Below are 27,954 nucleotides of genomic sequence, written 5' to 3' on the forward strand. Positions count from 1 at the left end.
CCTTACAAATTAGGACCTGCTACTACTCCTTCAAACACTCGGGTCTTACATAATACGCCTCTGCTTCAAGAGGGACGTGCGCCTTCTCAGGGGGGTTGAGAATTATATAATGTAGTGTACTTTGGGTACAGCCACAGTTATTCTGATACAGAGTGTTTCCAAAATATTTTTTAATTTATTGTGGTACAGCAGGCGCCGGGTGCTGGTGGCCTTGACTGGACGTATGGCGAGAGTGAATCTTGTGGCCCCGGTAATAAACGCCGCTGTTACTCCTTATGTTGAAAGTGGTGGGAGTACTGTACTAGATAGAGTGATGTAGGTCATATAATGGGTGGTGGTAAAGTAGGGAGTTAATATAGCTCAGTTTAAGGATGACCGTAAAGGAGGGTGTGGGCATCTAAGGGTGGGCAGGGTAGGGCAGATGAGCATTGCTATCCTCTGCCTTGCAAGGTCCACATACCATCCTGAAGGCACACACCTGCACCTAACCCACAGATGTTGCTCCTCCATCCCCATTACCCTCGTCAATGGGAAAGGGTTTTTATATTTAAGATGAGGCATATCAATAGTATTCTTTATTTCTTTTGTGTGTAAGATGTTAAGCAGTAGCAGCAGCAGGAGGAGGCGTGGATGACGTGGGTGAAGCCCAAGTGAGGCGTCCTGTGACCTCAGTCGCACCACCACACCGCATACCTCCCTCCCTCCCTCCCCACCTTCCCTCCCCACCATTTGTGTCTGGTATGCCTAGTCTGTGTGTTTGCTCACCTATAGTATTTTTATGGCCTCACCATCGAATGTGTTTCTTCTGTGTGACCGTCCGACGATGTTTTGTTTATTTTGTGTCATGAAAGTTTCTGAAGCTTGACACAAACATTCTGGAAGGGACAGTTGGGTGGGTGACCGGATAAAACCCCAACGGACAAAACCCCAGTCCCATATATAAAATATAAAATAAAACACTTTTAAGCTTAGGTTAGGTTAGTGTTGACAAATGACAACCCCGTTGGGGTTTTGTCATGGAACCGTTGGGTGTGTTTGGTGTTATAATGTGGATCCTGTCAGGTGGCTGTAAAGGGTTACCGGGTCATACATGTTTTACACACACATCTAAATTAAGTTCCTTCTGGTATGTGTGTGTGTGTGCGTAAAACCGTGGGCTTATTTACATATATAGTATTTATTTGTGAGTCATTTCCTACCGTTTATATTCATGTGTGTATGTTCGCAGGTTCGTACAGTATTTAACCTCCCCTAACTTAACCTAACCTAACCTGGCAAAAGTCACTTAAAACACACAATGGCTTAGGCGAGAATCGTCAATATATAATGACTGTGGTGGTCAGGTGGGGCATCGTATCAGTCATTGCCGTCTTCACTAACCTCCAACTTCATTTTGCTTTTGTGCCATTGTCTTGTCCAGGATTCCTACGAGTAATTTACACACAATGTCGTCTTCGCTAAGTTTTCTTTACCATGTTAGAACCTTTGAAATACAACGATGAATAGTCTTCATCTGATGTATAAGTCATTCAGTTTATAATACAACACAGGTGTATGATGTATCCTCATAAATCATCTTGTCACCAAGTCCAGGCTCTGGGGTCCACCTTACTCTTAAAACATCAGCTCGTTCTCTAATGTTTTTATTGCTCCCTCCACTGTAGAATTTGATCCCGTTTTAATAAAGTGGTTCACATTTTATAATACTACAGTACCGTTCATTCTCATTGCTGGCGGTCAGTATAAAACATTGCCCTGTATAACTGAATTCCCGTTCACTTGGCTTTACTGGTGTTTGATGTTGGATACTGTACTTAACAGCGTCCCGGCCCCAGCGTGCAGCATTCTGAAACACCAGTTCCATTGTGTTAGTAGATAATGTTTACGATCAATGGGTACAGTAAAAATTAAACTACAATTAAAGTGACGTAGATCTTCAGCAGTTTAAAGAGAGGCGAGAAAGTTGGTGATTTGCCCTGCCACTTATGGTCAGGTGTGGGCGGTATTGTGGCATATCTTGGGCATCAGGTGTGCTCCTCCTCCTTCACGCTGCCTACGCGTTAGGTCTTATATAAGTTGGTTTGTGTATGCAGGAACCGCCCAACCTTACTCTCATAGTAACCCGGGACACACGGCTGTTGTCGCGTCCAGTGTGCGTGTGGCGTCCCTCCCACCACCACCAGCCCTCCTCTCTGACTCACTCAGGATCCCGCAGGTGCCTTGTGTTCCACCCAGTCGTGTGACCTAACTCCAGTGCTTTAACACCTTATAGTACACAGTGTGTTGTGCCAAACATGTGTGAGCCGTGGTTGTTTTGGATATGGTGTGCGTTGTTGTGGACAGTGTGTGTGTGAGTGATAATGGCGTCGGCTTAGCCACCAGACGTTCCTTGACCTGGCTGGCTGAGTCATTGTTAATTCCAGCTTGGCCTGATGGTCCTTACCTGTGTGGTGGTGGGGCCTTGTTTTCTTGCGACACTGATAAGTGTTTTATTATTTAATTACCTGGGGGCAGATATTAATTTAATTAACCTATAATTTAAAATGTAAGCAAAATAAGTTATTTAATTTGGAAGTATGAAATAGTGAGTTTATGATGTATAATCGAGTGTTTCTACGGTTTAATTACTTTATTCGTAGAAACAGAATGACTATATCATATGGATGAGGCGGCGCGCGGTAAGTAGAGTTGTATAAGTGGCCAGTGTGTTATATTAGTAAAGGGGATACATGTAAAGGGAGCGGGTCATCAAGGGAGGCAGCCAGCAGTGTGTTCTTACCCAAGTGCAATTTGCCTTAAATTTTGTAGGAGAGAACATGAGTGTCTAGGTGTTGGAAGGAGCGGAGTGGTGTGCCTCGTGGCCCTCGTGTCTAGAGTTCTTCGCGGCTCCAGAAGGAAGGAAGGTGATGTGGGGTGTATTGACCTGATTTTTGTATCTTTTACTACAGCAGCTTCAGGGTTTGTACCACAAGCATAAATAAATATAATTTACCTGGAATCATGAAGGTCTTGCGCGTCTATATAATAAATGTCAAAATATGAGAATTTATTAAAAAAAAACAGAAATTAAGAAAGTGAACCCTAACCTGGTATGAAACGAGGCTCTTAGAACACGATATTTTCTCTGATAATGAGAGTTATTCGAACAGACTTCTGTCCTGGAAGTATGTGTTGCAACCCGTCATTACCTGGGTAACTGACCAAGAGTGAGACAGAAGCGTGGTTCTTTACCTGGTGGTATGACGGTTCTATTCAGTACTATTAACTTATGGTATGATACTGATTGCAGTGTCGTGTGAACTTGACTCTGGTAATTGAAGCGTATTAATGGTGGTTTGTCATTATTATTGTATCGTTACGTCGGGAGGCTTCGTTAGTGCGGGGAGGACTGTATGGTTAGACCTGTGTTAGATGGCAGAAGGAAGATGATGGAGGGCCTACCAAGACGTGTGTTGTGAGGGGTGGAAGTCGTAGAGGGTTGTTATAATGTCCACCACGTCCCCGGCACATGAGGGAGAGGTCAAACAGGACATAACTCACTGGCTGGAGGACTTGTGGGGGATGGACATAGTAGTGATCTTGGGTAGTATAGTGGCAGGAGAGGGACGGACGGACGGAAGACTATAGTGTGGCGGGAGAGACAGACGGAAGAATGTAGAGTGGCAGACAGGCGAGTGAGTGTGACAGGTAGTGTGTAAGGAACGTGATCTGGCTGCCCACCGGTGCCAGACACTGTGTTGACCATGATATAAGGTAGTGAACCAGTCACCCTCCCTGATGCTCGCTCTCTCCTCTCCCTCGGACTTCAGCGGCTTTAAACGTCCCATGAACCTTGATTTTGCGGTGGCCACGGGTGATACACAGATTAAAGAGGATAAGGGGAGAGTTGTGGCGGCCTCGGGTAGTGTTGGCCTGGTTACCTCTCTCGGATGTTGTCGTGTCTCCCCCTTCGCTTCTTTTCACCCCCTCTTGTCTTCGGTGTAGATGCGCGTCATGGCGACATGGGCACGACGAAATTAATTATTGATTATATTAGCGTGTGGTAGACAGGTGGATCCTCTCGTGTTGCACACAGCCACGCACTCCCTACGCTGCCGCCCACTGCCTCCACCCACCTGTTGACCTCATCAGAGATCCCATAGTCGCTATCCTCTACCAGCTGACAAATTCATTATGTCTTTGGTTATTTGCATATGAAAAAAAAGAACACCTGAAGTTCCTGAAAATTATCCCCGCAGCTAATGTCACCATAAGTCTAGCTTTGCAAAACTAACACTTAACCGAACCTAACCTAACCTAATCTTACCCTACCTTACCCTAAGGTAGCGATAAGACTGTTTAGTCATCAGGTGAAATTAGTTTGGGTGTTGCTAATCTTGAGGTGATCCGATGAAAAAGAAATCGACCCAGTACACTCTCAACAACACGAGTCAAACAACATTATATTAACTGTTAAGTGACTGCCACTGTAGTGAGCAGGTACTTAGACCAGCAGAGGCAGGTGATAGTATGCGTGAAGTAACCTGTGGCTGTCCTTGTGAAATAACTAGGGGCTCAGGCTGCTCACACTGCTGCGCTTGGGCACCCTACCAAGGCAGAACATGTCCTATGGGTTCCACTTACCCTCTGTACCTACTGCCTCACTCACCACCACCATCACTCAGAACAGTATGTGGTTGAAGCTGGTGTTTTCTTAAGGTCAGATGACGAGGAAAAGTATTGAATGTGGACACTTTACAACCCTGAGATATCCAGTGACCCGCACATAGTTACCCCACCTGTCCACCACCTTCACCTGTCCACCACCTTAACCTGGCCGCCACCTTTACCTGGCCGCCACCTTCACCTGTCCACCACCTTAACCTGTCCACCACCTTCACCTGGCCACCACCTTAACCTGGGCGCCACCTTAACTTGGCCACCACCTTCACCTGTCCAGCCCAATCCTCCACAGTCACTATATTATTTGGACCACCTGAAGATTAGCCCTCCAGCTCCAATTTGCCTGATTATTAAACCCCCTCCCCCCCCCCAATGCCTCCTGCGAGAGTTAAGTAAGGTTAAATTCGGTAACCCTTATGTTAGGTTAGGTTAGGTTAATCTTATGATGAAATAAGCGGGGAGGATAATCTTGGGGTGATCCTTTTTATTTATTTTTTCTTAATAATTAACCAATTTGCTATTCCATATTAACAGTTGATTACGTGTGTGTGGGGGGGGGGGCTATTTAACTATTAATCATTGGTTCAGCTGTCAGTCGCTTGGTCCATTTCTTTTATCTGTATGTTTATTATTGAATTCCTCATTCACCTTTATCCTGTTTCACTCTTTCCTCTTGCCCATTTTCTCTTGGTCGTGAATTTCGTCTCACTTAACTAGAAATTCGGTTGTGGAGGAAAAAAAAAACCATCTAATATTTGCAGTAACTCAATCTATTCGAGGATAATTTAAGTTGCTGGTTTGTGGGTCTTGTTGGGTCGTTGGTTGACAAGTTTGGTTACTGTTACCAGATATTACAGCAGGTACCACTAGGTGTAACTGTACTTGTAGTCTGGTTGAGGTTGGTCGGCCATTTTGGCAAGACTTTTCCGCTTGTTTTATTGCCCCGTAAGTTAACAGTGATCAGGTGCCCATATTAGGACAAAGTCTTCACTACCGTTATGTTGATTATACAGGTATGTCGCTATACCTTTTGCCTCACCACTGTAATTACTGGACATCCTCTCTCGCTCCCCCTCCCCATCACACGACCTTCTTGGGTCATTTTGCATCAGTGGTGTTATACTGTCTCAGTGCAGACGCGTGTGAGCGGCGTTGGGAGACACTGACCACAGCATGATGCGAGGCCGTAATGCACTGTGGCGCTCATCCTCCCTAGTGAGCTTGCACAGCTTACTTCTTAACACGACCTGTTCAGTCTTTCACACACTAATGACACAACAGTCACACGCAGTAGTAGGTCATAGAGAGAGAGACGTACTCGGTATTTAAAAGTTAAAGACACTCAGTTCTAACATGCACAGTAGACCTACGTATATAGGCCTGGGTAAGGAACTGCTAAATGAAACTAGGTAAGAGACTCTCACAGAAGGCAAAGTGAATTGATTGAAAACATCTAGAGAAGCGTTGTATTTTGTACAGCAGTAGCCTAAGACTGAACGAGCTGCACTCCGAGTAATGAAGGAATTACGTGAGCATTACCTTGCTGCAGTCTGCCAGGACGTGAATCTTGTAGGGCTCTACTGATTCTTATGTATACCAGATGCTCTTATTCCTTCCTGTGTGACTGTGTGCGCACTTCTGGAACACAGTGTTGTCGACTTCTTCTCTCACATAAAATATAATTCGTTGGTCTTGTGATAATCATTTAAAAGGGCAGTTGTTTTTGACAGTTTTGAACGTATTGATGTTAGTAAAACTTGAAGGTGTAAGTTTTGTAACAACACTAGCTATAAAACAAAGGTCGGCTATGGCAGCTTCTCATAACCTTTTCCTGAAATGATAAATAAAATCTATTTAGTTTGGCGAGTCGTGGATGCATCAGTCTTATGTAAGAGTGTTCAGTGCTAACAAACTCTCGTGTCAGGGTATTCTGCCTTTTGTCTCGTTATCTGATACCGCTTTATCTATAGTAACTGTTGCTGCTGTGATTCAGAAGATCATACTGTATAAGAATTATTGGCTTTGGAGGATGTCGACGAGTGAATGCAATGAGGTAGTGATGGTGGTGGCAGGTTACGGAGTGTGGGTGGAAGATTTGATCACCTCCCAGACACTCGACCCCTGTGACGTAATGCTTGCGGCAACCCAGGATGTGTTTGTGGCCAGTCTGGCATCCTCAGCCCTCTGATATTCCTGTGGAGGTTTTGCTTGTTCAACTCACGCTTATCGACTTCATTAGTTATGTTTACCAAGCACATGTCACATATTGACAGTTGATCAGCAGGTGTTCAGGACAGTAACATAATAACTCTTGGGTTTGTCACATTTATGATGTTAGATGGACGCCTCCGGTGTAGGACCTTTGTTTCTTGCACATAACGAGACTGTGCTTAATAGGGGGCCAGCCACGCGTGAAGCCGCCCACGCGTCCATGGCCTTATTGGTGTCTACAGTGTGAGTCATAACGCCCACGCTGCCCCTGTGTGTGTGTGTGCGCGCGCGTGTTGTGTGGTTGTGCACATTGGATGACTCACAAGGCACGAGTTGCCTTTACTGACTAGTTGTATTGTTTCATTATTCAGTAAACAAAAATCTGATTAGTGTGGACAAGAATGCTGGAGGACTGAGTGAGAATGTTAGTCAAGTTAGTAACAGTGAGGATGGTGTTGTGCTCACTGCCGCGCTCACTAACTTAGCAACTGTGTATGATATAAAACCGGTTGAGTTAATTTGTCGACATTGTATCACGTCTGTTTTTCCTGTTTAGTGTTTCTGGAGATGGATGACTTAAGTGAAAGTTGACGCTTGGTTGTCATACTTCACTTTACACCTGCCATTATTTGTTGTTTTCTATTTATCTTGAAGCACGACACTATACTTTCAGGCAGTGTGTAGGGAAACTTTTTAGGTCGTGGGCCAAATCGACATCATAAGGGTTCTTTAGGGGCACCTGTTATTTTCAATGATAATCTTTGTAGATTTAATAGTTATGAATTCTACCATGAACCATTATCTCAATGCAGTCCCGCGGCTTATATTTGTGTGTATATCCCGTTAATTTCATTTATATCTGTCGATGAACTCTATACTCCCCGAATCTTCCTTTAAAAGAGAAAATAAACCCCATTGAACCCAGTAGGATCGCGGGCCACCCTGTGACCCTCAGCTAGGGTCAGTTTTCCTAACCTACCTGATGTAAGGTAATGTAGCCATGTCCACTTAAATAAATCCACGAAAACTTTTATTTTTTTTTGGAGGGGGGGTGGGTCAAACTGGCAGGGTTACCAGGTAGATTTCATGCGCTTATTAATGAAAGGAACTTTCTTGGGCGTCTCTCTCAGAGTGTTCTTCACATACTGATTATTTTCCTATTTCTAATGAACAACAGATCCTGACTTGGTGCTGGGAGAGAGTGGCCGTGAGGTATTTGTAGAATTTGCGCGTCACAGGTGAGGGAGGGGCAGTGTGTACATTTATTTATTTTTTGTATCCATTCTATTCTAGTAAATCCCAGGTACAGGAAATTTGAGTTTATAGGATTGCACCTTTAACCTTTAGCCTGTGTGGATATACTATGTGTATATATATATATCCCCCCCCCTCCCTAACACTTTATCGTGTTTTGTTGCCACTGAAGATCAAAAGAATAAAGTCATCCATTGCCACTGACGACTGGCTAGGTGTTAAGAGGGTTGTTACTGTGATGAAGGTGATACATAGTGAAGGAGACGGTTAAGACTGTTGGAGGTGAGGGAGCGGGCGGGGGCAACCTCGGGGTTTAGGGGACTTGGGGGTGGCCGCCAGCTGGCCACACGCCACATGTTTGGGGTGTATACACACACCTTGACAACCATAAAAAAAGCTCATTGTCACAGCATATATTATTAGAGAGGCTATTTTAATGAATTCTCGGTATCGGTATCATCAAAGTTATGTATTTATGCTCACGTGATGTACTTTAGAAATTCGCATTGTACAGGTTTACAGACAATATATGTTTAATGCTTCTATTGATATTGTTTTAAGCAGTAACAAAGAAAGTGACGTCTTGGTTGTCTATTGAAACTGAATAAAAATCGCCAGTTTGATAAGCGAGAAACGACTATTGCTGCACAATGGCCAATTACGTATGATAATTGACTGTTTGTACAATTTGGGGGCTAACAACTCTTTATTATGTAACTTACTAAATGAATTTATCCATGCAATTACACCATTCCATATGATATTCTACAATACAATGCAAATCCTTACCAAAATGTGGTTTTTACAGAAATTTTGATTAAAAGACGAGTTGACATCGTTCGTTTGGCAACACTGTAAACAAGGTGAAGATCCCCCTCCAGTTAGGGTTGGTTGTCGTACCGTGGACTGGGTATAGCAGTGTTCAGGTGAAGACCAGCCGGGCCAGTCTGAATTTTGTGGGTGTTGGTGATGCGCATTCTTTAAGTAAGAGTAAATAATTTTTTATATGTTCATGGCAACTATTGAAATTATATTTTTAGCAATTGGAAAATGTGTTTAAATGGAATAGTGAAAACGGTGAGTGAAGTCGTGGAGTAACGAGAAGATTAAACCGTCACCCTCACAAGGTATCTGGCGACCTATTGCCATGCTTTCCATTCTAGTAACGGTGTGGGGGAAAACGAGTTTATCTTGATTTTGTCTTATAAACATTATAGTCTATTTAGAGGTGAATATTTTTTTTAAATTCATTACTTAACGGCGTTTGTCACCCTAAGTTGCAATAACATTGAGAAATCATCGTGAAAATGGAATTTAATAATTACTGGTCCTGTTTGTTAAGCAGTTATGTACTAGTTAATGGGATATTTGAAAAATTCAAATTTTAATACTTTGAATATCCTTTCATACCAAGGTAAGGCAAGTGGGTAGGTAGGTTATAGGGGACATTTTCTTCTGTGGGTTAGACTGTTGCATACCGCAGGAAGTTAGTGTAATAATTTAGTTATTTTCAGAAACCCGAAGAAAATTTTATGGTGAGTATATCATAGTGGCAGGTGTATGGTCGCCAGGCAGGGGAGACCGGTGGAGCTGGAACCCATCTTTGTCAGCTCGTGTGGCGGTAAATTTTTTTCCGCGGGTGGTGCAAACGTGTACTGGTGAGCTGCAAGTCCCACTACCGGACGGTCCGACTAATTACCCAAATGTAGCCGCAATGAAGTCAAATGATGGTCGTACAAGCGTAAATCGGGCTGTGAATCACTTCTCGATTATTATTTGGTATCCTAGTCACAAAAAATTGGTAAAATTAATTTAATGAGTTGTGTTGTTAGGTTAGGTTAGGTACATGCACTCGATCTATTAACTCAAATTAAATTACGTTTTCCATTTTTTTTTTACTTTGACACCAATTACTAGTCGAGAAGTGATTGGTAACCCGATTTATTCATGTAGGACCATTATTTGACTTCATTGCGGCAACATTTGGGTAATTAGTCGGACCCCTACCGGATTTGTTCTCGCTTCATCCCTTTCAAATACTGTACTTTGTTAGATAATGGGTGGCAGTGATGCATGTAAACGTGCCAAAAAGTGCTTGTCATTCTTCCTGTATTTATTCTCCGTGAAAGATACAGCTGGTAATATATTACTGAATGGCGAATTAAGTATTAAACTTCTAATAAACAGCTTTGATACTTGTCTGGCGGTATTGTCATGGGATTTTACCAAAATGTAGGTTCTTACAGTACAGTTTTCATAGTTAATTCATAATATTTACCAATTTAGAGCAAGTAGGTTTACCTTCATTCAGTTTTTATACAAAGCTATTTCATTTGTCAAAAACTAGTGTTAACAGTAATCCACAGCAGAAGATTTGTCTAAGGCAACAGGCGTTTGGGACCGTCGGTCGTGTCGGGTTGGGTTTTGTATGACCTTGTACAGTATTGTCTTATTAACGTTCCTGAGGTGGGTCTTCGCTTTCCCCAAGCTTGTCTTTTGGAGTGTATATTTAGTTAGTGTATGCGTGCAGAAGGTTGGTCAGGTATGCAAGCCTATTGAAGATGTCTGGTGCAACAACTGTTTGGTTATTGAGCCTCTGGCAGAGCTTCCTAAACTGTGCATTAAGTTAGATATTTGGAAAATAATTAATGAAAAACAGGTGTCAATTGTCAACATCATAGCCGTCACTTGAGCGATATACTGATAATACAGTATTATATACAGCACAGTCACTGATGCCAAAATCTGTTAAATAGATTATCGTGGTAAATTTGCGACAAGAAAAAAATTAAAGTTTTTAGTGTCTTAATGAGTGATGTGAAAGTTTGGAGAGGGGATTATGGGGCAGGCATGTTCGTGCTTGCTTGGAACCTGGCACCAGGCACAGAAAAGTTGGGGCATGGCAACATATGAGGAGCGGTGAGAACTTCATAGATTTACTGCCCAGGCTGTGTTAACGGCATAATATCCTACCAGGGGTTACTGGTGTATTCTTCCTTCCTGCATTCAGTACAGGTGCTGTGTAACATAACATGCCTCATTAGCACATATTGCTTCTGCTAAGTTCGGAAGTGTTCTTAGGCACCAGAGATGTTAATCCCAGTTAGTGGATACTGCCCTTACCTGATGGTTCCCATTAGCAGATATTGAACAAATAATGTATTAATACATTGGAACCTGTCAGACCACGTGGAAAAACTGAATACAGAAAGACCTATCTATTTTGTACAGTATACACTAGATTTTACCCAATATGGTTCCCCATATATAGCTCATCTGCTATTCAGTGTGTAATGCACATCACTATACTGTATTTTGATGTACAGTATACCGGGTATATTGGTAATATTGTAATGATCCCAGTAATCATACATCCAGGGCTAGTGAAGTTTATCATAATTATGGTAGTTCATTAATCTGGCATTTGACATCTCATTTTGAGTTTCAGTACTGGTAACAATGACCACTGGTCTCCATTATGAAAATAATAATCGGTGTACCAGCAATAACTACACATCGACATAAACTTTCTTCGCTAGATTGTTGTGTACAGTAGGCTGTCCTGTAGTCATAATCCAAAGTGTCTTTACCCCTTCACTGGAAGGAAGGTGAAGCCAAGGTTGAAGAAAGGCCAGGCGAATGGACATACACTGTTTTGTGCTGTCTTTAAGTCATAATAATAAATATATTCCTACCAACATTCCATACCCTGTAAAAAAAAGTTTCATAACTGTTCACGTGTTTTACCCTAGTGAGTGTTTGAGGTGCTGGTATGTGAGCCCCCACTGTCCTCATGCCTCGCCAAACTACTGACTGAGTGTTATTTCCATTCGCCTGGTTCTTTTACCTTGGCTTGAACCTACTTTGTGAATCTAAATTTTGTTTATAGACGAATACCTTGCCTTTTACATTAGCATATTTAGGTGAATGGCTCTTAAAATTAAACCGCTCTGGTAATTATATAGTACACTATTTTTAGGTATATATACTTTTGTAGAAACCATCCCATCAATTTTAATTCCAGCTATTGGGCCAGGATTATTTTTCTGTAGGTTAAAGGAGTGTGGGTGCTTAGTTTCTATAGCATGAGTTTGATCTACAACCCACTCATGCGGCAGAATTAAAATCTTTGGTGTTATATGGTACAGTATGTAAAAATTCAGAATAACTGAATGCTGTACATGCAGGTATTGTGTAGTACAGTACTTGTATTCTGTATACAGTACTGTAGATACAAATAAACAAAAGGGGAGTGTTTCATAAAACAAAATATTGTACCAGTAACTACTTTTCCCCATCTAGTTATTATATATCTTATTTGTATCACTTATGTTATTTGTATATTTGTAAATTGAAACCCATTACCGTTAATTATTATTATTATTATTATTATTATTATTATTAAGTACTTAGTACAGTTAAAGTGCAAATTATACCAATTCTGTATACAGGGAGTCCCCGGGTTATGAACGGGTTCCGTTCCTGAGGACTTTCTTAAGTCGGAAATGTAAGCAAGTTAACTCATGCTATGTGCATGGCATATTTGCAGAGCAACGTTTAAAATTCCATTATCATAGCCTAATTGATTATGTAATGTACATTTAAAATCACTTAATTTAATAGAAAATAAGAAATTGAATGAAAAAAGTCAATGGAAGTAAAAAATAAATTACTGTAAATTTAATGTTTAACCTTGTTCATTTCGGTGGGCATTCGTTAGTCGGGGACCCCATGTACTGTATATTTTAGTCCATTTTTCACTATCTGTTAAAAGTTTCTTGTAAACCTTCCACCAGTTTGTTTTTAACTACCTAAAGTTCTGAAAATGCTGTATATACATTGATTGTAGATAGGTTTTTAGTTTTCATATGTTGAAAAAGAACTGCATTATCTTATTGCCACAGTTATCCACCAGGTTTTAAGTTTTGATGTTGGTTGTTTCTGAAAGAGGTGAACCTCAAAAATAAGGATTGTGCTTTTTCTAAGTGCTCAACCCATGTAATTAATATACTACTGCTTATTCCATGTAACTAAATTTTATCATCATTTCAGTTGATGCAGCATTGGCCGAACTTGACAGCATTCCAGACGGAGTTTGTGAATCAGGAGAGGTAGAGGAGGAGGAAGAAGAAGAAGAGGAGTGGTCTTATTATCGTATGGAACCACAGACTCAGCCACAGGTATGGTACAAATAAGTGAATAACAATTAAGGTGTTATACTATAGTAGAGCCAGCAGTGGAAATTGTTGCATGTTTAGATCATTGGCAGATCTGGGAGTGGGGGGGATTCCAGATTCCCCCTTTTCATGAGTATTGTACTCAGGCATTTTTGTATACCCGGTAGTAAAAAATAATTACTATTGATCTCAGAATATCTCCTAATATCAAGTGCTCAATGGCTTCAAAATGCCTATGATAATTGGCCAGATTTAAACAAAAAATCTAATGGATTTGCTGTGCTCGCCATGCTCCCCCACCCGCAACTTCTTGGACTTAAGCCTTAGTGCATGTCAAGATGTACTGTTCTTTTGTACAATAACAGGCCCAGTATTGGAAATTGTTGCATGCGTCTCAAGATGCATTTTAAATGTAATTTTTTTTTAAAGTGTGCAGTTGCAGAAATGTTCCTACACCCCCTGCGGTAACCCATGTCTCCAAATGGCCAACCTGTATGACCTAGTTCTACAGTAACGATCCTATTCACCGATCACGTCCGTCGTTACACGACCAATACTTGTTAATTTATAAATAGTGGTACTACTACTGCGACATTGCCATTTGGAGATACAGGTTACCACGGGGTGTAGGAACAAATTTCTGCAACTGTACAGTAAATTCTAGTTTTTCTTTCAGAAAGTAAAATGTGGTATAAGAAATGGTATACAGTGTACTGTTCTGTATTTTCAAGTAAGTTATTTTAATGAAGTATGTGGAGAAAGGCTAATACTGTACAGCAGTACACTGTTTGCAAGCCAATATCTTAATACGTGAGTAAATCTGTGAATGTGGAAATATTGGAGTGGGAAGTAACTAATTTTCATTTTGGATTCAGTGTCTTGTTTTTTCTAAAATATAAAACTGGTGAGTGCTGAGCAAGACTTCACAATAATAAGCTTGTTCATTGCATTGGTGATGAATTGATAATAATCATACTCGATTTCATTTGAGTTATCCGGTTCAATCGGGTACATTCCCAGCCAGTCCCCAAACACACATATATCACCGACAAAACAATTCCTACAATACTACTACCAGTACAAAATAATTAAACGCCACATATCATTGTCTCCTGTCCCCTTCGAATCTAAGGGGACTTGAGTGGAGATGTCACCGACTCCCACACAGCTAGTCTCTGGGGGAGTCGTGCTGCTTAACAATGTCAAGCTTCACCTCAGACACAGTTGTCTAGGATGCCTTGGCCTTCCCAGACATTTTCAAAGTTAAACTGCTCACTTCGTTTACAAAAACAGCAAAAGGACTTGTCACAAAAACCGCAAACGATGATAAGAAAACAATGATTATGGCCGACACTACTCGTATTTTTTAAATAACACACTTTAGAATCACAAAAACCCAAATTATAACCATAGTCACCATTACATACTTCAGTCTAAATGTTAGTGCTCTCTTTTCACTATACAGTATAAGGGAAAAAATGGATTAAGTACAAAGGAGCCATGTGATGGCGGTTTTACGACAAAGAACCATACACATCTGTAGTGCGTGGATTGACTGTGTGGCGGCGTGTGGGTAGGCTTACATATGGAGGTAGAAATGCATCATGCATAAGGTTAAATATTGTTTCCTTGACATAGACAAATATAATTTGCATTGCTGGAATCGTTGCAAGACTGCGATCGAGTATAATATTTTACAACCATTAATTTTCACGAGATAAAAAATTTCCAACCAATGGATAATGTTGGATATCATTAAAGCAAATTATTTTGATAGTATATAGCGAGATGGTCTTGATTTAGTGACCATCGTTAAGTGGAATATTGCTTCTCGGGATGTTGTATCTCGAGGTTTACCTGTATTGTACCGAATGTATTGAGTGAGCGAGCTTGGTGCTCTACTTGGGACATCTTGGATACCTTCAGGATCTGAATGCTGGTTATACTGAACCAGTGAATCTTTGTGGCCAATTATATTACAGTATTAATTTCTTTTAGTTCTCTTATATATATATATATATATATATATATATATATATATATATATATATATATATATATATATATATATATATATATATATATATATATATATATATATATATATATATATGCTGATAACCACAAGGAAAGAAGAAAACACGAAGTTCCCAAGCGCTTTCGTGTAATTCGCATCTTCAGGGGTGAGTACAGACTAGAGAGAGAAATACAAATCAAGGTGTATATATAGAGAGGAGGGTGAGACCAGGTCCACAATGGTCATTACCTAATACCTGACCATTGGACCTGGTCTCACCCTCCTCTGTATATATACACCTCTGAATGCGCACCTACAGTGATTTACTTGCATATATATATATATATAATGGTGTCTTGTTCAGGCAATTATTTACTGTTACGACTGTCCAGTGATTTGGTAATCTATGGCTTGTTTTCTATTACCAATGTTATGTTTGAATATTGAATTTATTACTGAGTTTTTCATTGTTTGAATTGTGTATGTTGTGTAGATTAAGCCTGATCAGTTCTTTGATCTCCTTAGCATCCGCATCGTTTTCAGTCAATTTCCACGCCAGCGTGGGAAGATCATTTTGTAGGTCTTCCTCACCCCCCTTGACACTGAGGTATTCCTTAGTATGGGAAGATGCTATATTGTGGAAAATTTCTCTTTTTCCTCTGAAGTGAACAATTCTGGGACTTTGCCATTTCTTTTTTGGCTGTGACTTTCACTTTGTGGAAACACCTACCAACTGTTATGGGTTTGTTTCCCAGAAGGGAGTACAGTACAGTATATCCCCTTCCTTATGGTCATATGTTTTGGTCATATGTTTTAGCATGGCTTTGCAATTTGCATACAGTGTAGTACTGCTGTTTTTTCCTGAATCCTGATACTTTCAAATACAGTAGAGAAGTCTAATTTTCCCTTCGAGCCTATTGGTCTTCCTTATCTTTAACCAACACTTGTGTTCAAGTTGTTAGGGCAGATGTTTATTGGGGGTCTTTAACAAGGCTGTGTGCATTCTCCTAACATTACCCTTTACTGTATACACCTATGGAATAAAAGTTCATGGTATATTGTCAGATTAGTAAATATTGCTCTAGAATATGGGCTTAAGAGTTAACATTGCAATAGTAACAATGGTAATTTATATGAAATTAAAAATAAATCCTCATTTACAAAGTTACGGTAGGCAACAGAACTTTAGCAGAAGGAATGTGTTTTATTTGGGGAAAAATTTTCATTTGTTAAGGTTAATGTGCCAAATAACTTAAAACAAGAATAAGTTGAGTAAAAATCACATGAATGTTTGAAAGGGGAGCATTAACTTCAGTTGAGAAAAGGTGACTGATAACACTGCCACAAAGTTTTGTTTTTAGTCTTATCCCCAATAAATACAGTACGTGTATATATATATATATATATATATATATATATATATATATATATATATATATATATATATATATATATATATATATATATATATATATATATATATATATATATATATATATATATATATATATATATATATATATATATATATATATATATAAGATAGATAGATAGATAGATAATGTTTTTCTTACTAAATCAGACCGATTCCAAAAAGTCTTTAAAAAAATTTCATCAGCATTTAATGTTATGCATGTGTTTATTGCATAACTTGAGTAATTTTTTATGGGTATATTTAATAGGTAAAGGAAAATGAATATATTAAGCAATGTATGCAGGTTATTCATACCCACTCACAATAACTACAAAAGAATAAGGATAGTTATTTTTAGATGGAAATTAATGCTTGGAACATGACTTATTTTATGACGCTAGGTCTCTCGGAAGAAATTAGCAGCAATTACTCATCCCAGAATTGTATTTGCCCGCGTACTTGCATTCCATCACCGAAAAGTCCTAGTGAAAATGCTTACCTTGCTATATTTGGGTGCTGTGAGCATATAAGCTCACAGCACCCAAATTGTCTTGGAAAAATTTGAAGTGAGCGTGCAACTTCCCATTGCTTTGTAGGTATCAAGTAGATTGCTAACTAATTCGTCGTAGCTTTTTTATTTATTCATGCCAAGAAATCCATTCGCTCTTTAAATGACTTCAAGCAGCGAGCTCAACAATGGATGGTTTTTGTACAGCTTCATCAGAAAACACTCCAGATTTTGAGGACCAATAAATATATCTTCACTTTTGAATCATTCATATGAGCAAAAAAAATTCAAATGCTGAAATGCTTCTCTTTTTATTGAGAGCTTTAACAAAGCTCTTTGTCAATTTAAGGTTTATGTGCAATGGTGGAAGAAGTACATTGTCTGGGTTCACCAATAGTTTATTCCAAACATTTTTTTCCCTAGGTTAGGTATACTCTGTAATTTACTTCTCTTAGTGACCTGTTTTTAACTTCATAGTGATCTTTTATAGTCCTACTGTCCCACAAGCACAGAAAAGCAGTATTTGATTAACCCACTTTGCATTTCCAAAAGCATTCCTATGACCTTTAGGTTCCCAAAAATTGTCCAGCTGTATACAATGGTCTCTCGGTTAACAAGCACAATTCGTTCCAGGAGGTTGCTCGTTAACCGAAACCATTGTTTCAATGGGTTTTTGGGTAATTGGTTCCAGCTCACCGAAAATTGCCTAAATTCAACAAAAAAGGTAGAAAAGTACACTTACTTTGAGGTGTGCCTGTAGAAGGCTCCTGGATGATGATGATGATGATGGGAATTAGACTGGGGGTGGAGGAGAAGGAAGAGGAGAAGGCATTAGGGTGGAAGAGAAGTCACCCCATGGCACCATTTCACCCATAAAATTTTAGTTCTCTTGGTGTATTTCAAGATTATTTTCTTTAAATCAACACTGCACTATATATTGTCAATATGTAAAATATATTTCAAAATGACCAATAATTTGCTTGGAAACACAGAATAAAAAGCGTTTAGTTGAAGAGAGTCTCACGCAAGATGTTCCCTCCACTGAAAACAGAGAGACTAACGCCTGTCTGGTGTGTTAACAGGCTGGATGGCATGCCAGAAACTAGTTTCTTTACCTTCAATTATATTCAATAATTGTTATAATGACTAAAAAAGTTAATATTAAACTTTTAAAATTATTGAACAGTATAAACTTCTTGATATTTACTAAAATAGTAAGGAATTTAAGCCCTAAAACCGATTACTGTATTGGCGGACTAATACTACAGCTGGTGGACTGCCAAATGCAAGCGAAAACATGTTGAAGTCGGCTCGTAAAAAACTCGTTAATCGAGGGATTGCTCGTTAACCGAAGATAAGAATCTTATGGAAGGTAAATCGTTAACCAAAATCTCGTTAACCGAGGCGCTCGTTAACCGAGGGACCACTGTACATTGTATTGTACTTGATGGCATTTAATATCAACTTCATATTATACTGTCCTTTAAGTGCCGCAGGAAGTGATGGCGTTGAGTTGTCATAAGGCAACCTGAAGTGATGAACTTTTTTAATAGCCTCTGAAATCAGCTCGTCTAAATTGTATAAAAACCTCATGTATGATGATAAGATATATTGATTAGTTTAATGGTCAGTCCTGTTGTATTGCAAGGAAAGTTGTTATTAGAGAGTATTAAAGATAAATGAAATTCAGTAGCAAGATTAGCTAGAGCAGTAAAAGTAGTTCTTAATTTTTTTTTTAGACTGGGAATGAAGAAAATTGCAAGTTTGGTCCTGATGTGCAAAATCTAGGTGGTTTGGTAAAAATAGCTACAATTTGTTTGTGGGGGGGGGGGAGAGGGGCTACTGTCTCCAATCTCAGGCATAAGGATAACACCTTAATTTAATTGAGGTCCTTGAAGTGGCTAAATTACTAAAGTTCATCTGAGCTTGTACTTCAGGTTAATGCCTGTTTCTGCCTGTTGTGAAGTCATGTGTGGTTAGCAACATGACTGCCTCATTATCATTCCTCTTTGTTTCCTGCATACAGGTATTATTGGGATGGTTTTGCAGGGCAGTTGCCGTGTGTGAGACATGTTATTTTCTTCTGGGAGTCCACAAATGTTCTCGAAAGTCCTTGGGAGTTGGTCCTTATTCAGGCTGGATGGTGTTATGTTTTTGTCAACTACTGGAGTCCTCCACTAGTATCACTAGTACTAACATTAGGCAGTCTTTTAGGGGCCATTTCACACAAACACTATAGTTTTGAGTATACCACAAGAGATGCTCTGTCGCATCAGTGGTTAAGCGCAAACAAGGGAGAGAGACGCTGCGGGAGTGTGGGGGCGACTCGTTGCGCTTTGGGAGAGGCTCATAAGCTAGTCATCATTTGCTTACCGCAAATAATCAAAATCACGAATCTCAAACCTGCGAGTTGCAAGGGTTTACTGTATTGTAATTTTTACTCTTTTGCTAATGGTTTTACTAGGGTAGGCTATAATATCCTGACTGATTTGTCCCATGGGAAGTACTTATTTACATGCTTATTGACATACTCAGAATTGAATTATACTTAGAGAAAGCAATTATTTATTAAAATTTATTAGTTTTTATTGCTAGAAACCTACTCTATATAAATATCAACACCATCTCTGAAACGTTTATCATTTCTAACCTAAAATATTATGACTGGTAATCTGGTAGCTGTGGGCCCATACCCTACTTTTCCCATAAGATATTGAATTCCCGATTTGCGATGATTTCCAAGAACATAACCTTCGCGAATACGGGGGGATAAGTTAATCTGTACACTTATATCTAGCATTTATTTTTGGTTTAATCACTATCTGAATCGAGGATGCGAGGTGGCAGATCGGGGGTTACCACCAATTCTGACTTGGTGTGGGGCAAGTGATGTCAGACCCACAGACCCTAGTCAGACTAATGGGAGTTTGACTTATTGGAAGTCCAACATGGGGATAGGGTCTTACTGTTCCGTACATAATTGTTTAAATCGTCCCAGTATCACTTCTTCATCTTTTCAGTGACCGTTCTTGTTGTGAATATTGCATATATAGTAGTTACAACTTTCATAGTGTCTTCCGAGCTAATTATTTAAAAACATCGATAATAACCATTTTTATTTAACATTATTCCCAAACCTCAAATTTGTTTATTCATACATTTGCATTTCTTAGCACAATAGGCTAGTTGTTCTTGTTCATAGTTCTTTTTCTTGACTGTTTGAAAGTGCATAACCAGATAACCTACATTACTTAAGTACTGTATGTGCTTCTATTCACAAGATTGTTTTTTCTTATTTGATATGTTGCTTTTCTTTCCATTGTCACATCTTATTCCCATATCTGTATGTTTTGCTTTGCTTAGATTACTATTTGCTGGTTTATTTCAGAGTGAAGACGTATTGGTACCTGGTGCACCTGCAGCTGCTACCTCTCTGGAGCAGAGTGAAATCACCCCTGAAGCAGTTGGTGTGGTGCAAGACTCCGATATTGTGTGTATACCAGAAGACCTTCACAAGGACCATATTGAACAACCTCAAGAGCAGTTTAAGGATTTAGAGGATCAGTCTCCGAAACATTTTGAGGAGTTCCTTAAGGGTCAACTTGAAGACTTCCCTACAGATCAACCTGAAGACTTCCCTTCGGATCAACTTGAAGACTTCCCTACGGATCAATTTGGAGACTTAATTAAGGATCAGCCTGATGACATCATTAAGGATCAGCCTGAAGACATAATTCAGGATCAGCCCAAAGACATAATTCAGGATCAACCTGAAGACATAATTCAGGATCAGCCTGACGACATAATTCAGGATCAACCTGACGACATAATTCAGGATCAGCCTGAAGACATAATTCAGGATCAGCCTGAAGACAAAATTAAGGATCAGCCTGAAGACAAAATTAAGGATCAGCCTGAAGACATAATTAAGGATCAGCCTGAAGACTTGATTAAGGATCAGTCAGAAGACTTGATTAAGGATCAGTCAGAAGACTTGATTAAGGATCAGTCAGAAGACTTGATTAAGGATCAGCCAGAAGACTTGATTAAGGATCAGCCAGAAGACTTGATTAAGGATCAGCCAGAAGACTTGATTAAGGATCAGCCTGAAGACTTGATTAAGGATCAGCCTGAAGACTTAATTAAGGATCAGCCTGAAGACTTCATTAAGGATCAGCCTGAAGACTTCATTAAGGATCAGCCTGAAGACTTCATTAAGGATCAACCTGAAGACCAGCTGAAAGAACTTGACAGCAGTTATCTAGAAGAGTTGAGTCACAGTCAATTGGTTGATAATTTCCAGTTCCAACCCATGGAACAGTCTTCACCAATGGAGGCTGATCAGCCACCTGTCATGGATAGTACCCCAGATATCCTTCAGAAAAGTATGGAGAGACCTCAAGGTTTTGAGATTGGTTCAGAGAAAATGCTAAATATGATGGAAACCTCGATGGACAAATTTCCTGATATGATGAACATGGATCCTTCCAGTCCCCATGGTTCTGTTAGTCCACGTGTTCCTGGCAGTCCCAGGTCTGTGGAAGGTTTTGTCACATCTGTGGAACTAAATACCCCCGAAGAAAACTTTGGCACAAACTTTGCTATTAATCAGACACAAGACTTGCTTGCTGGTCCAGTGGACCAGCCATCTGGTCCATTTAGTGTGTATGTAAGCTCCTCCCCAGAGCCAGCTAGCTTGGACCCATCTCTTCAGGCATCCATTGATCTTGTTAATGTAACCGGTGCAGTGACTAATGGTCAGCTTGAAGAAGAAATTAAAGTATCTCAGCCAGAGGATATCTCTCCAGTAGAAATAGTTCATGCACAGTCCACAGTTGAGGTAGTTGCACCTCCATCTCCCATTGATAACAAGGAACCAGAGATGCAGTTTACCATTTCTGACCACATCTCGGATATACCTACTTCACAGATGGACACAGATTACACTCAGTCTTCAGAAATTACATTTGTTCCTGAACCAGCTGTTGAACCTGTAGCAGAGGTGCCAGTTCCTGTTTACATAGAGGGAAATACCCCTGTTTCCGAGACTGAAATGGAGGTTAACTTCGATTACTCGACAGTGAAACCCAAGGCAGATGAATTGATTTCCATGAAGGATGAAATTCATGAACCAGCAGTATCAGTCACAAAGTTAGATACTGTCTCTGCTGCTACAGATCAAACTTCAGCTCCTGCAGAGTTCATCCAGTCTCCTGCAGAGTTTGCCCCGTCTCCCTCGGAGTTTGCCCCATCTCCCTCAGAGTTTGCCCCATCTCCCTCAGAGTTTGCCCAGGCTCCTCCCGAGTTCACGCCAGCCATCATTGACTTGGATATAGAAAATAAATCTTGGGATCTTGTTTCTGTCGAAAAAGAGTCAATTTCCCAGGTTAATGAGAATATGAATGGCTCCAAAGTATCTGCAGTTGATACAGAAGTCATCAACACTGCAGTTACTGATCTGATTTCTGTAGATTCAGAGATATCAACAGTGCCAGAGGTGGCCAAATCCACTACAAAAACTGACACAAAATCTGTTAAAAGTACCCCAGGCAAGACCTCTGTTAAAGCTACTCCTGGAAAGTCCACTCCTACTCGAGCAACACCTGGTAAATCTACTCCAACAAGGACACCATCTGCGAAGACTCCAGCAACTAAGGCTACAGAAAAGAAATCTCCAACCACAAAACTAACTCCAAAAGCTGCACCAGGCAGAACTTCAATTGAGAAAAGTAATACTGCTAAACCTGCTTCTCCTAAGCCTGCAGCAACAAGGTCTTTGACAGCAAAACCTACTGCAGCAAAGACTACTACAGCAAGACCCACTGCAACAAAACCATCTGCACCAAAATCAGCTGCAACAAAGCCTTCTGCACCAAAACCTCCCACAGCAAAGCCTACACCGAGGTCCACCACATCAAAGCCTTTGGCTTCGGCATCAACACCCACAAAGACCACAGAAAAGAATTCTCCCAAACCTGCAACCTCGACAGTGCCAAGAGCTTCATTAAGCAAACCAAGTGCAGCTCCAAGTAAGCCTGCAGCAGCACGTCCCACTCCAGCTGCAACAAGAAGGCCAGTTACTGCTCCTACCAAAACTACAGACAAAGTTGACAGTAGCAAAGAAGTTAATGGCACTGTCAGAAAAACTGCGCCTCGGCCTTCGACCACCTCGCGTACAACCACATCTACCACATCACGCAGGTTAACGACTTCAGCAACTAAGACAGCTGCAGAGAAGGAGACCAAAAACACCACAAACCGCATTCTTTCCACCTCCACTAAATCAGCATCAGGAACAACTCGGTCCACTGTAAGCAAAACTTCATCTTCAGCAGCACGCTCAATTACTGATGCCAAGTCTAGAGTTAATGGAACTTCCACCACCACGAAGGCTAGAACAACCACAACTACCAAATCGGCTGCAGCTAAAACTACTGGTAAGATAATTATATAATGTATTGCTGTTCAGTATTGGTGTTTTTTAACTAATGTAGTGGGTAAATTGATGAGAGCACTGCATCAGCAGGTTGACACCCTAGGGTTCCCAGAACTGCAAGCTGTGATATGGATCATATTCCACAAATCCAGTAAAAACCTGAAAACCAAGTATCTTCCAACTCGACCATGGCCCTGTGAAAAAAAGGGTAGCAATGAGGAGTTGGTTGTCAGTCTGTGATCGATGTGCTGTTACCTTCTACATTAATGTACATTATCCTCCTCGATCAGAACGGGTTAAAAATTAGAAATGACCGAGCTACTTTTTTTTTTACTCATTTACATGCACACAATCCTACCTACATATGTGCAAAAAATAAGTAAAAGAAATACTTATCAATGTTAAAAACATAGGGAATAAACATTTCTTTGAGTGGGAGAGGGAGCCAGACTTGTTGCTATAGCGATGCTTAAGCGTGGCCTTGCTTGAAGCAGCCAGCATGTATGCAGTTGGCACTGCTGGTGGCTGTGTTAAACTTTGTTTTAGCTCTTCCTTGATAATTTTAGTTGCATAAACTCAAGATAGTATTTTTTATTTTTTTTTAATGTCCGTAAATTAGTCCTGTACAGTAGATGTGATTTTTGTTGTTGTTGTGGTGTGTGTGTGTGTGTGTATATAAACTGACTACATGTTTTGGGGATATTTTTGTCATTGTGAAACAACCCTATTTTCCCATAAGTTACACAAGTTATTCTATTTGGGGTAGGAAAATTCACCTAATTAGTGTGTGTGAGAGTGAGTGAGTGAGTGAAAGAGCTGGGGCTCCACTATTAACAAGTGGTTTTCATACATGTGTACAGTCATGGATAAAAGTTCTCTCCCAGTGGTGAACTTGAATCATGGGAACGCATCTCCTAACTTAAATACCTTGTGTTTCGTCTGGTATGGCTATGCTGTTTTATCTGCTGCTTCATTTTGGGAAGGAGCAAACCCTTTGAACCCAACTGTACGTTTCCAGTGACCCCTGAACTGTAGGCTCCATATATAGCATGCATGGAAATAAGGCTAAGCCTCTGGCTTAAAAGCCATTGGAATGTCACGAAACCAAAGCAGTCTGAAAAGCATGGCTTGCTGAAGCTGACTTCAGCCTCATGCCTGGTATATACAGTAGTGTTCTGTATTTGCACTTTCCTAAATGAGCTGTCAGGTTTGAGACCCACTTTTCACCTAAAATGGTATTTTAATTTTCATAAATCGGAATTAAGCAAAAACTTGTATTTTTACAGGCGTTGCAGCAAAGAAGACAATGGTAAGCAAAACTAAAACTGCAACCACTGGAGGAAAGATAAGTGCAGTTAAAGCAGATAAAACAGAAGTGATAGACACCATTCAACCTGTAGTCAATGGAGAAAACAAGATTGCTGATGAGGAAACCAGTGTAGAGGTGATTGAAAAATGTGTGGTAGAGGACATAATGCAAGCCTCAACAGAGAAGGTCTTTACAGAAAGTTCACTCACCATGACTTCATCTGAACAGGTGGTGGCGACTGCATCTACAGAAACAACTGAAGTGATAGTCAATGGAGATCACTGAGTCGGTGGTTACCAAAAAAAAAATGCATAGACTCTTAAAATGTTATTTTTTGTGTTACTACTTTTAACATTTGCATTTTCAGTCTTAGGGTCCAAGAGTGTCCAATTTTACCTAGTTGAAGTTGTACTAGTCTGATTTTTCCAGTGACAATGAATAGTCAGGCTCACGGTGGAAAAGCATGGATATATTTGGATCCTAGCTTGTGTATAGTCACCTTATTGCTAATATTAGGAACTGATAATCTTGCTTAACTAATAATTGTACAGAACTTGATTACAAAAGATGGTAAGGATCGTCTCATAAACTGACTGAGCAACATTAATATGTTTTTAATGTTCACCTTGGTAAAGGGGAGGATTCTTTTTATTTTATTATTATTATTATTATGTGAATATTATTGTCATTGGATTACAATATAAAAGAATAGAGGAAATTTATTTAAAACTACAACCACTAATTATTTGCAACTGATTTATATACATTATATTTGAGCTTATTTGCTGCAATGTTGATATTTGGCAATCACTGAACCACTGTACAGTGTAATCTTTCTTCAGATTTTACTCTTAAAATTTATATTGCACATATCAAATATATTTTAATACTCTAGGTCAAAGTTTTAAATGCAATTTAAATTTGTGCAATAAACAACCCACTTGAAATTGTTAGTTTTGATATGATGCTGTTAAAAGGTTTTTAGCTTTTAATTGCTTATCTGCTCTAGCTATATATACAGATATCATTGATATGGGGTTTTTGTTAATGCAATCTAGATAATACTGTGTACTCGTTTCTCAGGTAGTTACTGGGTATAATTTGGTCATTACTTAATCAGGCAATATTAGTTAACTAATAATCTTCCTCTTGTTCTGATTTGTGAAATGTAATTGCACATCAAAATCAACTTTAGGGTGTTAAAAGAGTGAAATATATTTTATTTTATTACTTTGTCAAATCCTCCCCTAAAGGTTGCCAAAAGACTATCGAAAATTAATTTGGTTGGTAGAAAGAGGATTCAGTGATTTATTCTGCCTATATGCATTGATGTCCTTAATACAGTGTTTAGGTAAGATGCAATTTAAGCAAGTTTTCAGATTATTGTATAGGATTATAACTGGATAGTATGGTAAAGTTTTGCAGAAGGAAATAGAGCTTTAAGTTGAAAGTAATAAAATTTGTAAATAGCTGGCAGAATATTCCCGAGGTGCTAGTTCTCCTGTGTTGCATTCCGGTATTTCCACTGCTTATGAACTTTTGTACTTGGATCCCCCACCCACCCAGGCTTGTAGTTACAAGTCCTATAAAGGCACCCATTTTATATATATATTTATATATATATAATCTTAAATACCCAGTGTGAAGCTTTGTGACTGGTTGGGAAAATGGATGTGATCAGTGTGGACAAAAGGCATCAAAAACGTTGCTGCAGACATTAAAAAGTGCCTTTTTCCAAAACTTCTCCATTCCATATTATTGCTGGAAGATGACCAGGAATTTCTTGAGTCATGAATTTATCGACCCCAGGCATTATTTATTTATTTAATTTTCTCAAACTTTTTTAAACATATTTTTATTAAAACTGATTCAAATGAAAAGTTTCTAATTAGGTATAGTCTCTGCATTGCCCAATAAGAGGATTGTATATTTTGTTGGTTTGCTTCATGTCATATTAAATGATGTCATTGGTTTCGCACAAGCCTCTGTAAAGTGTATTGATTATTGTATTCAAATAAAGGCAAATCTCTCCATTAGTCCTTTTATTTTTATTATTTTTTTATCCCTCTGGACATTTATAGGTATGTGGGACAGTTGTGTTGTTCATCTTTTTTATAGATAAGTTTTTGTTTCAACAATAACGAGTTCTACTTTAGAACTTTTGGTAAAACTGAATACACTGCATGGCCTTGAAATTTCAGTATCAGATTCAACTGTGCTCTCACGGCTCCCCAAACAGGCTTGCATTATTGTCATCCTTGTTCAACGATTCCCAACGGGATGAATGTATTTTCTTGCAGTTTTTGCTGTCCCACTTGAACGATTCCCACATTTGTATTACAATATTTTCATGCCATACCTGTATTTGTACAGTACAGTACTACAATATGTACTCAAAATTAATATTTCCATCTGAAGCACATCTAATAAACTACCACCACCTAATACTGCTACTACAGCCAATTACTACTACTACTGTATTATTATTACTGCCACCTACTACTATTATTACTGCCACCTACAACTACTACCTACTACTGCTACTACAACCACCTACTACTAATATTACAGCCACCTATTACTTTTTTCCATTTTTAATGTGGCCTTCAGCCTCCCTCAACAGCCACACCTTTGCTGCCATTTTATTATCTTAAAATTAAATATCTTAATACATAAGCAGCTCTCCTAGATGTGTTGAGTTAGTTGAGCCGCAGATCTATGCGGCATTCAGTGACTTGCCTCGTCGTCAATATCTGCAACTGTTGTTGGCTTTGGGGTCGATGCTCTCGTTCCCCTGGGGCAGAGTAAAGCAGACCTAAAGAGAGAGAGAGGACAGTCGACATCTCATCCAGGCTGTAACATAACTTCTGGGCTGCTGCTACTGTTCGGATAGCACCTCCGCGAGTCTGGCGTAGAAGCATCTTGCACTTGGTCCCATCCCACCAGAGGTTGTAAACACTAGAGGA

The 27,954-nt window shown here is 39.6% G+C and overlaps 1 protein-coding gene across 5 annotated transcripts in view; it reads left to right on the forward strand.

Annotated features, from left to right (window-relative positions):
* Positions 1-27,021, forward strand: part of LOC121871466 (flocculation protein FLO11-like) — a 222,094-nt gene extending 195,073 nt beyond the window's left edge. For all 5 annotated transcript variants that reach the window (XM_042373806.1, XM_042373807.1, XM_042373808.1 and 2 more), the window contains 3 exons: positions 13,180-13,307; positions 20,632-23,680; positions 24,966-27,021. In XM_042373806.1, coding sequence (XP_042229740.1) covers positions 13,180-13,307; positions 20,632-23,680; positions 24,966-25,273 — 3,485 coding nt within the window. In that variant the 3' untranslated portion in view covers positions 25,274-27,021. The remainder of the gene's footprint in view (positions 1-13,179; positions 13,308-20,631; positions 23,681-24,965) is intronic.
* Positions 27,022-27,954: the final 933 nt, after the last annotated feature.

This window comes from Homarus americanus, unplaced genomic scaffold (genome assembly GCF_018991925.1).
Source record: "Homarus americanus isolate GMGI-L3 unplaced genomic scaffold, GMGI_Hamer_2.0 scaffold45698, whole genome shotgun sequence".
NCBI classification, from domain to species: Eukaryota; Metazoa; Arthropoda; class Malacostraca; order Decapoda; family Nephropidae; genus Homarus; species Homarus americanus.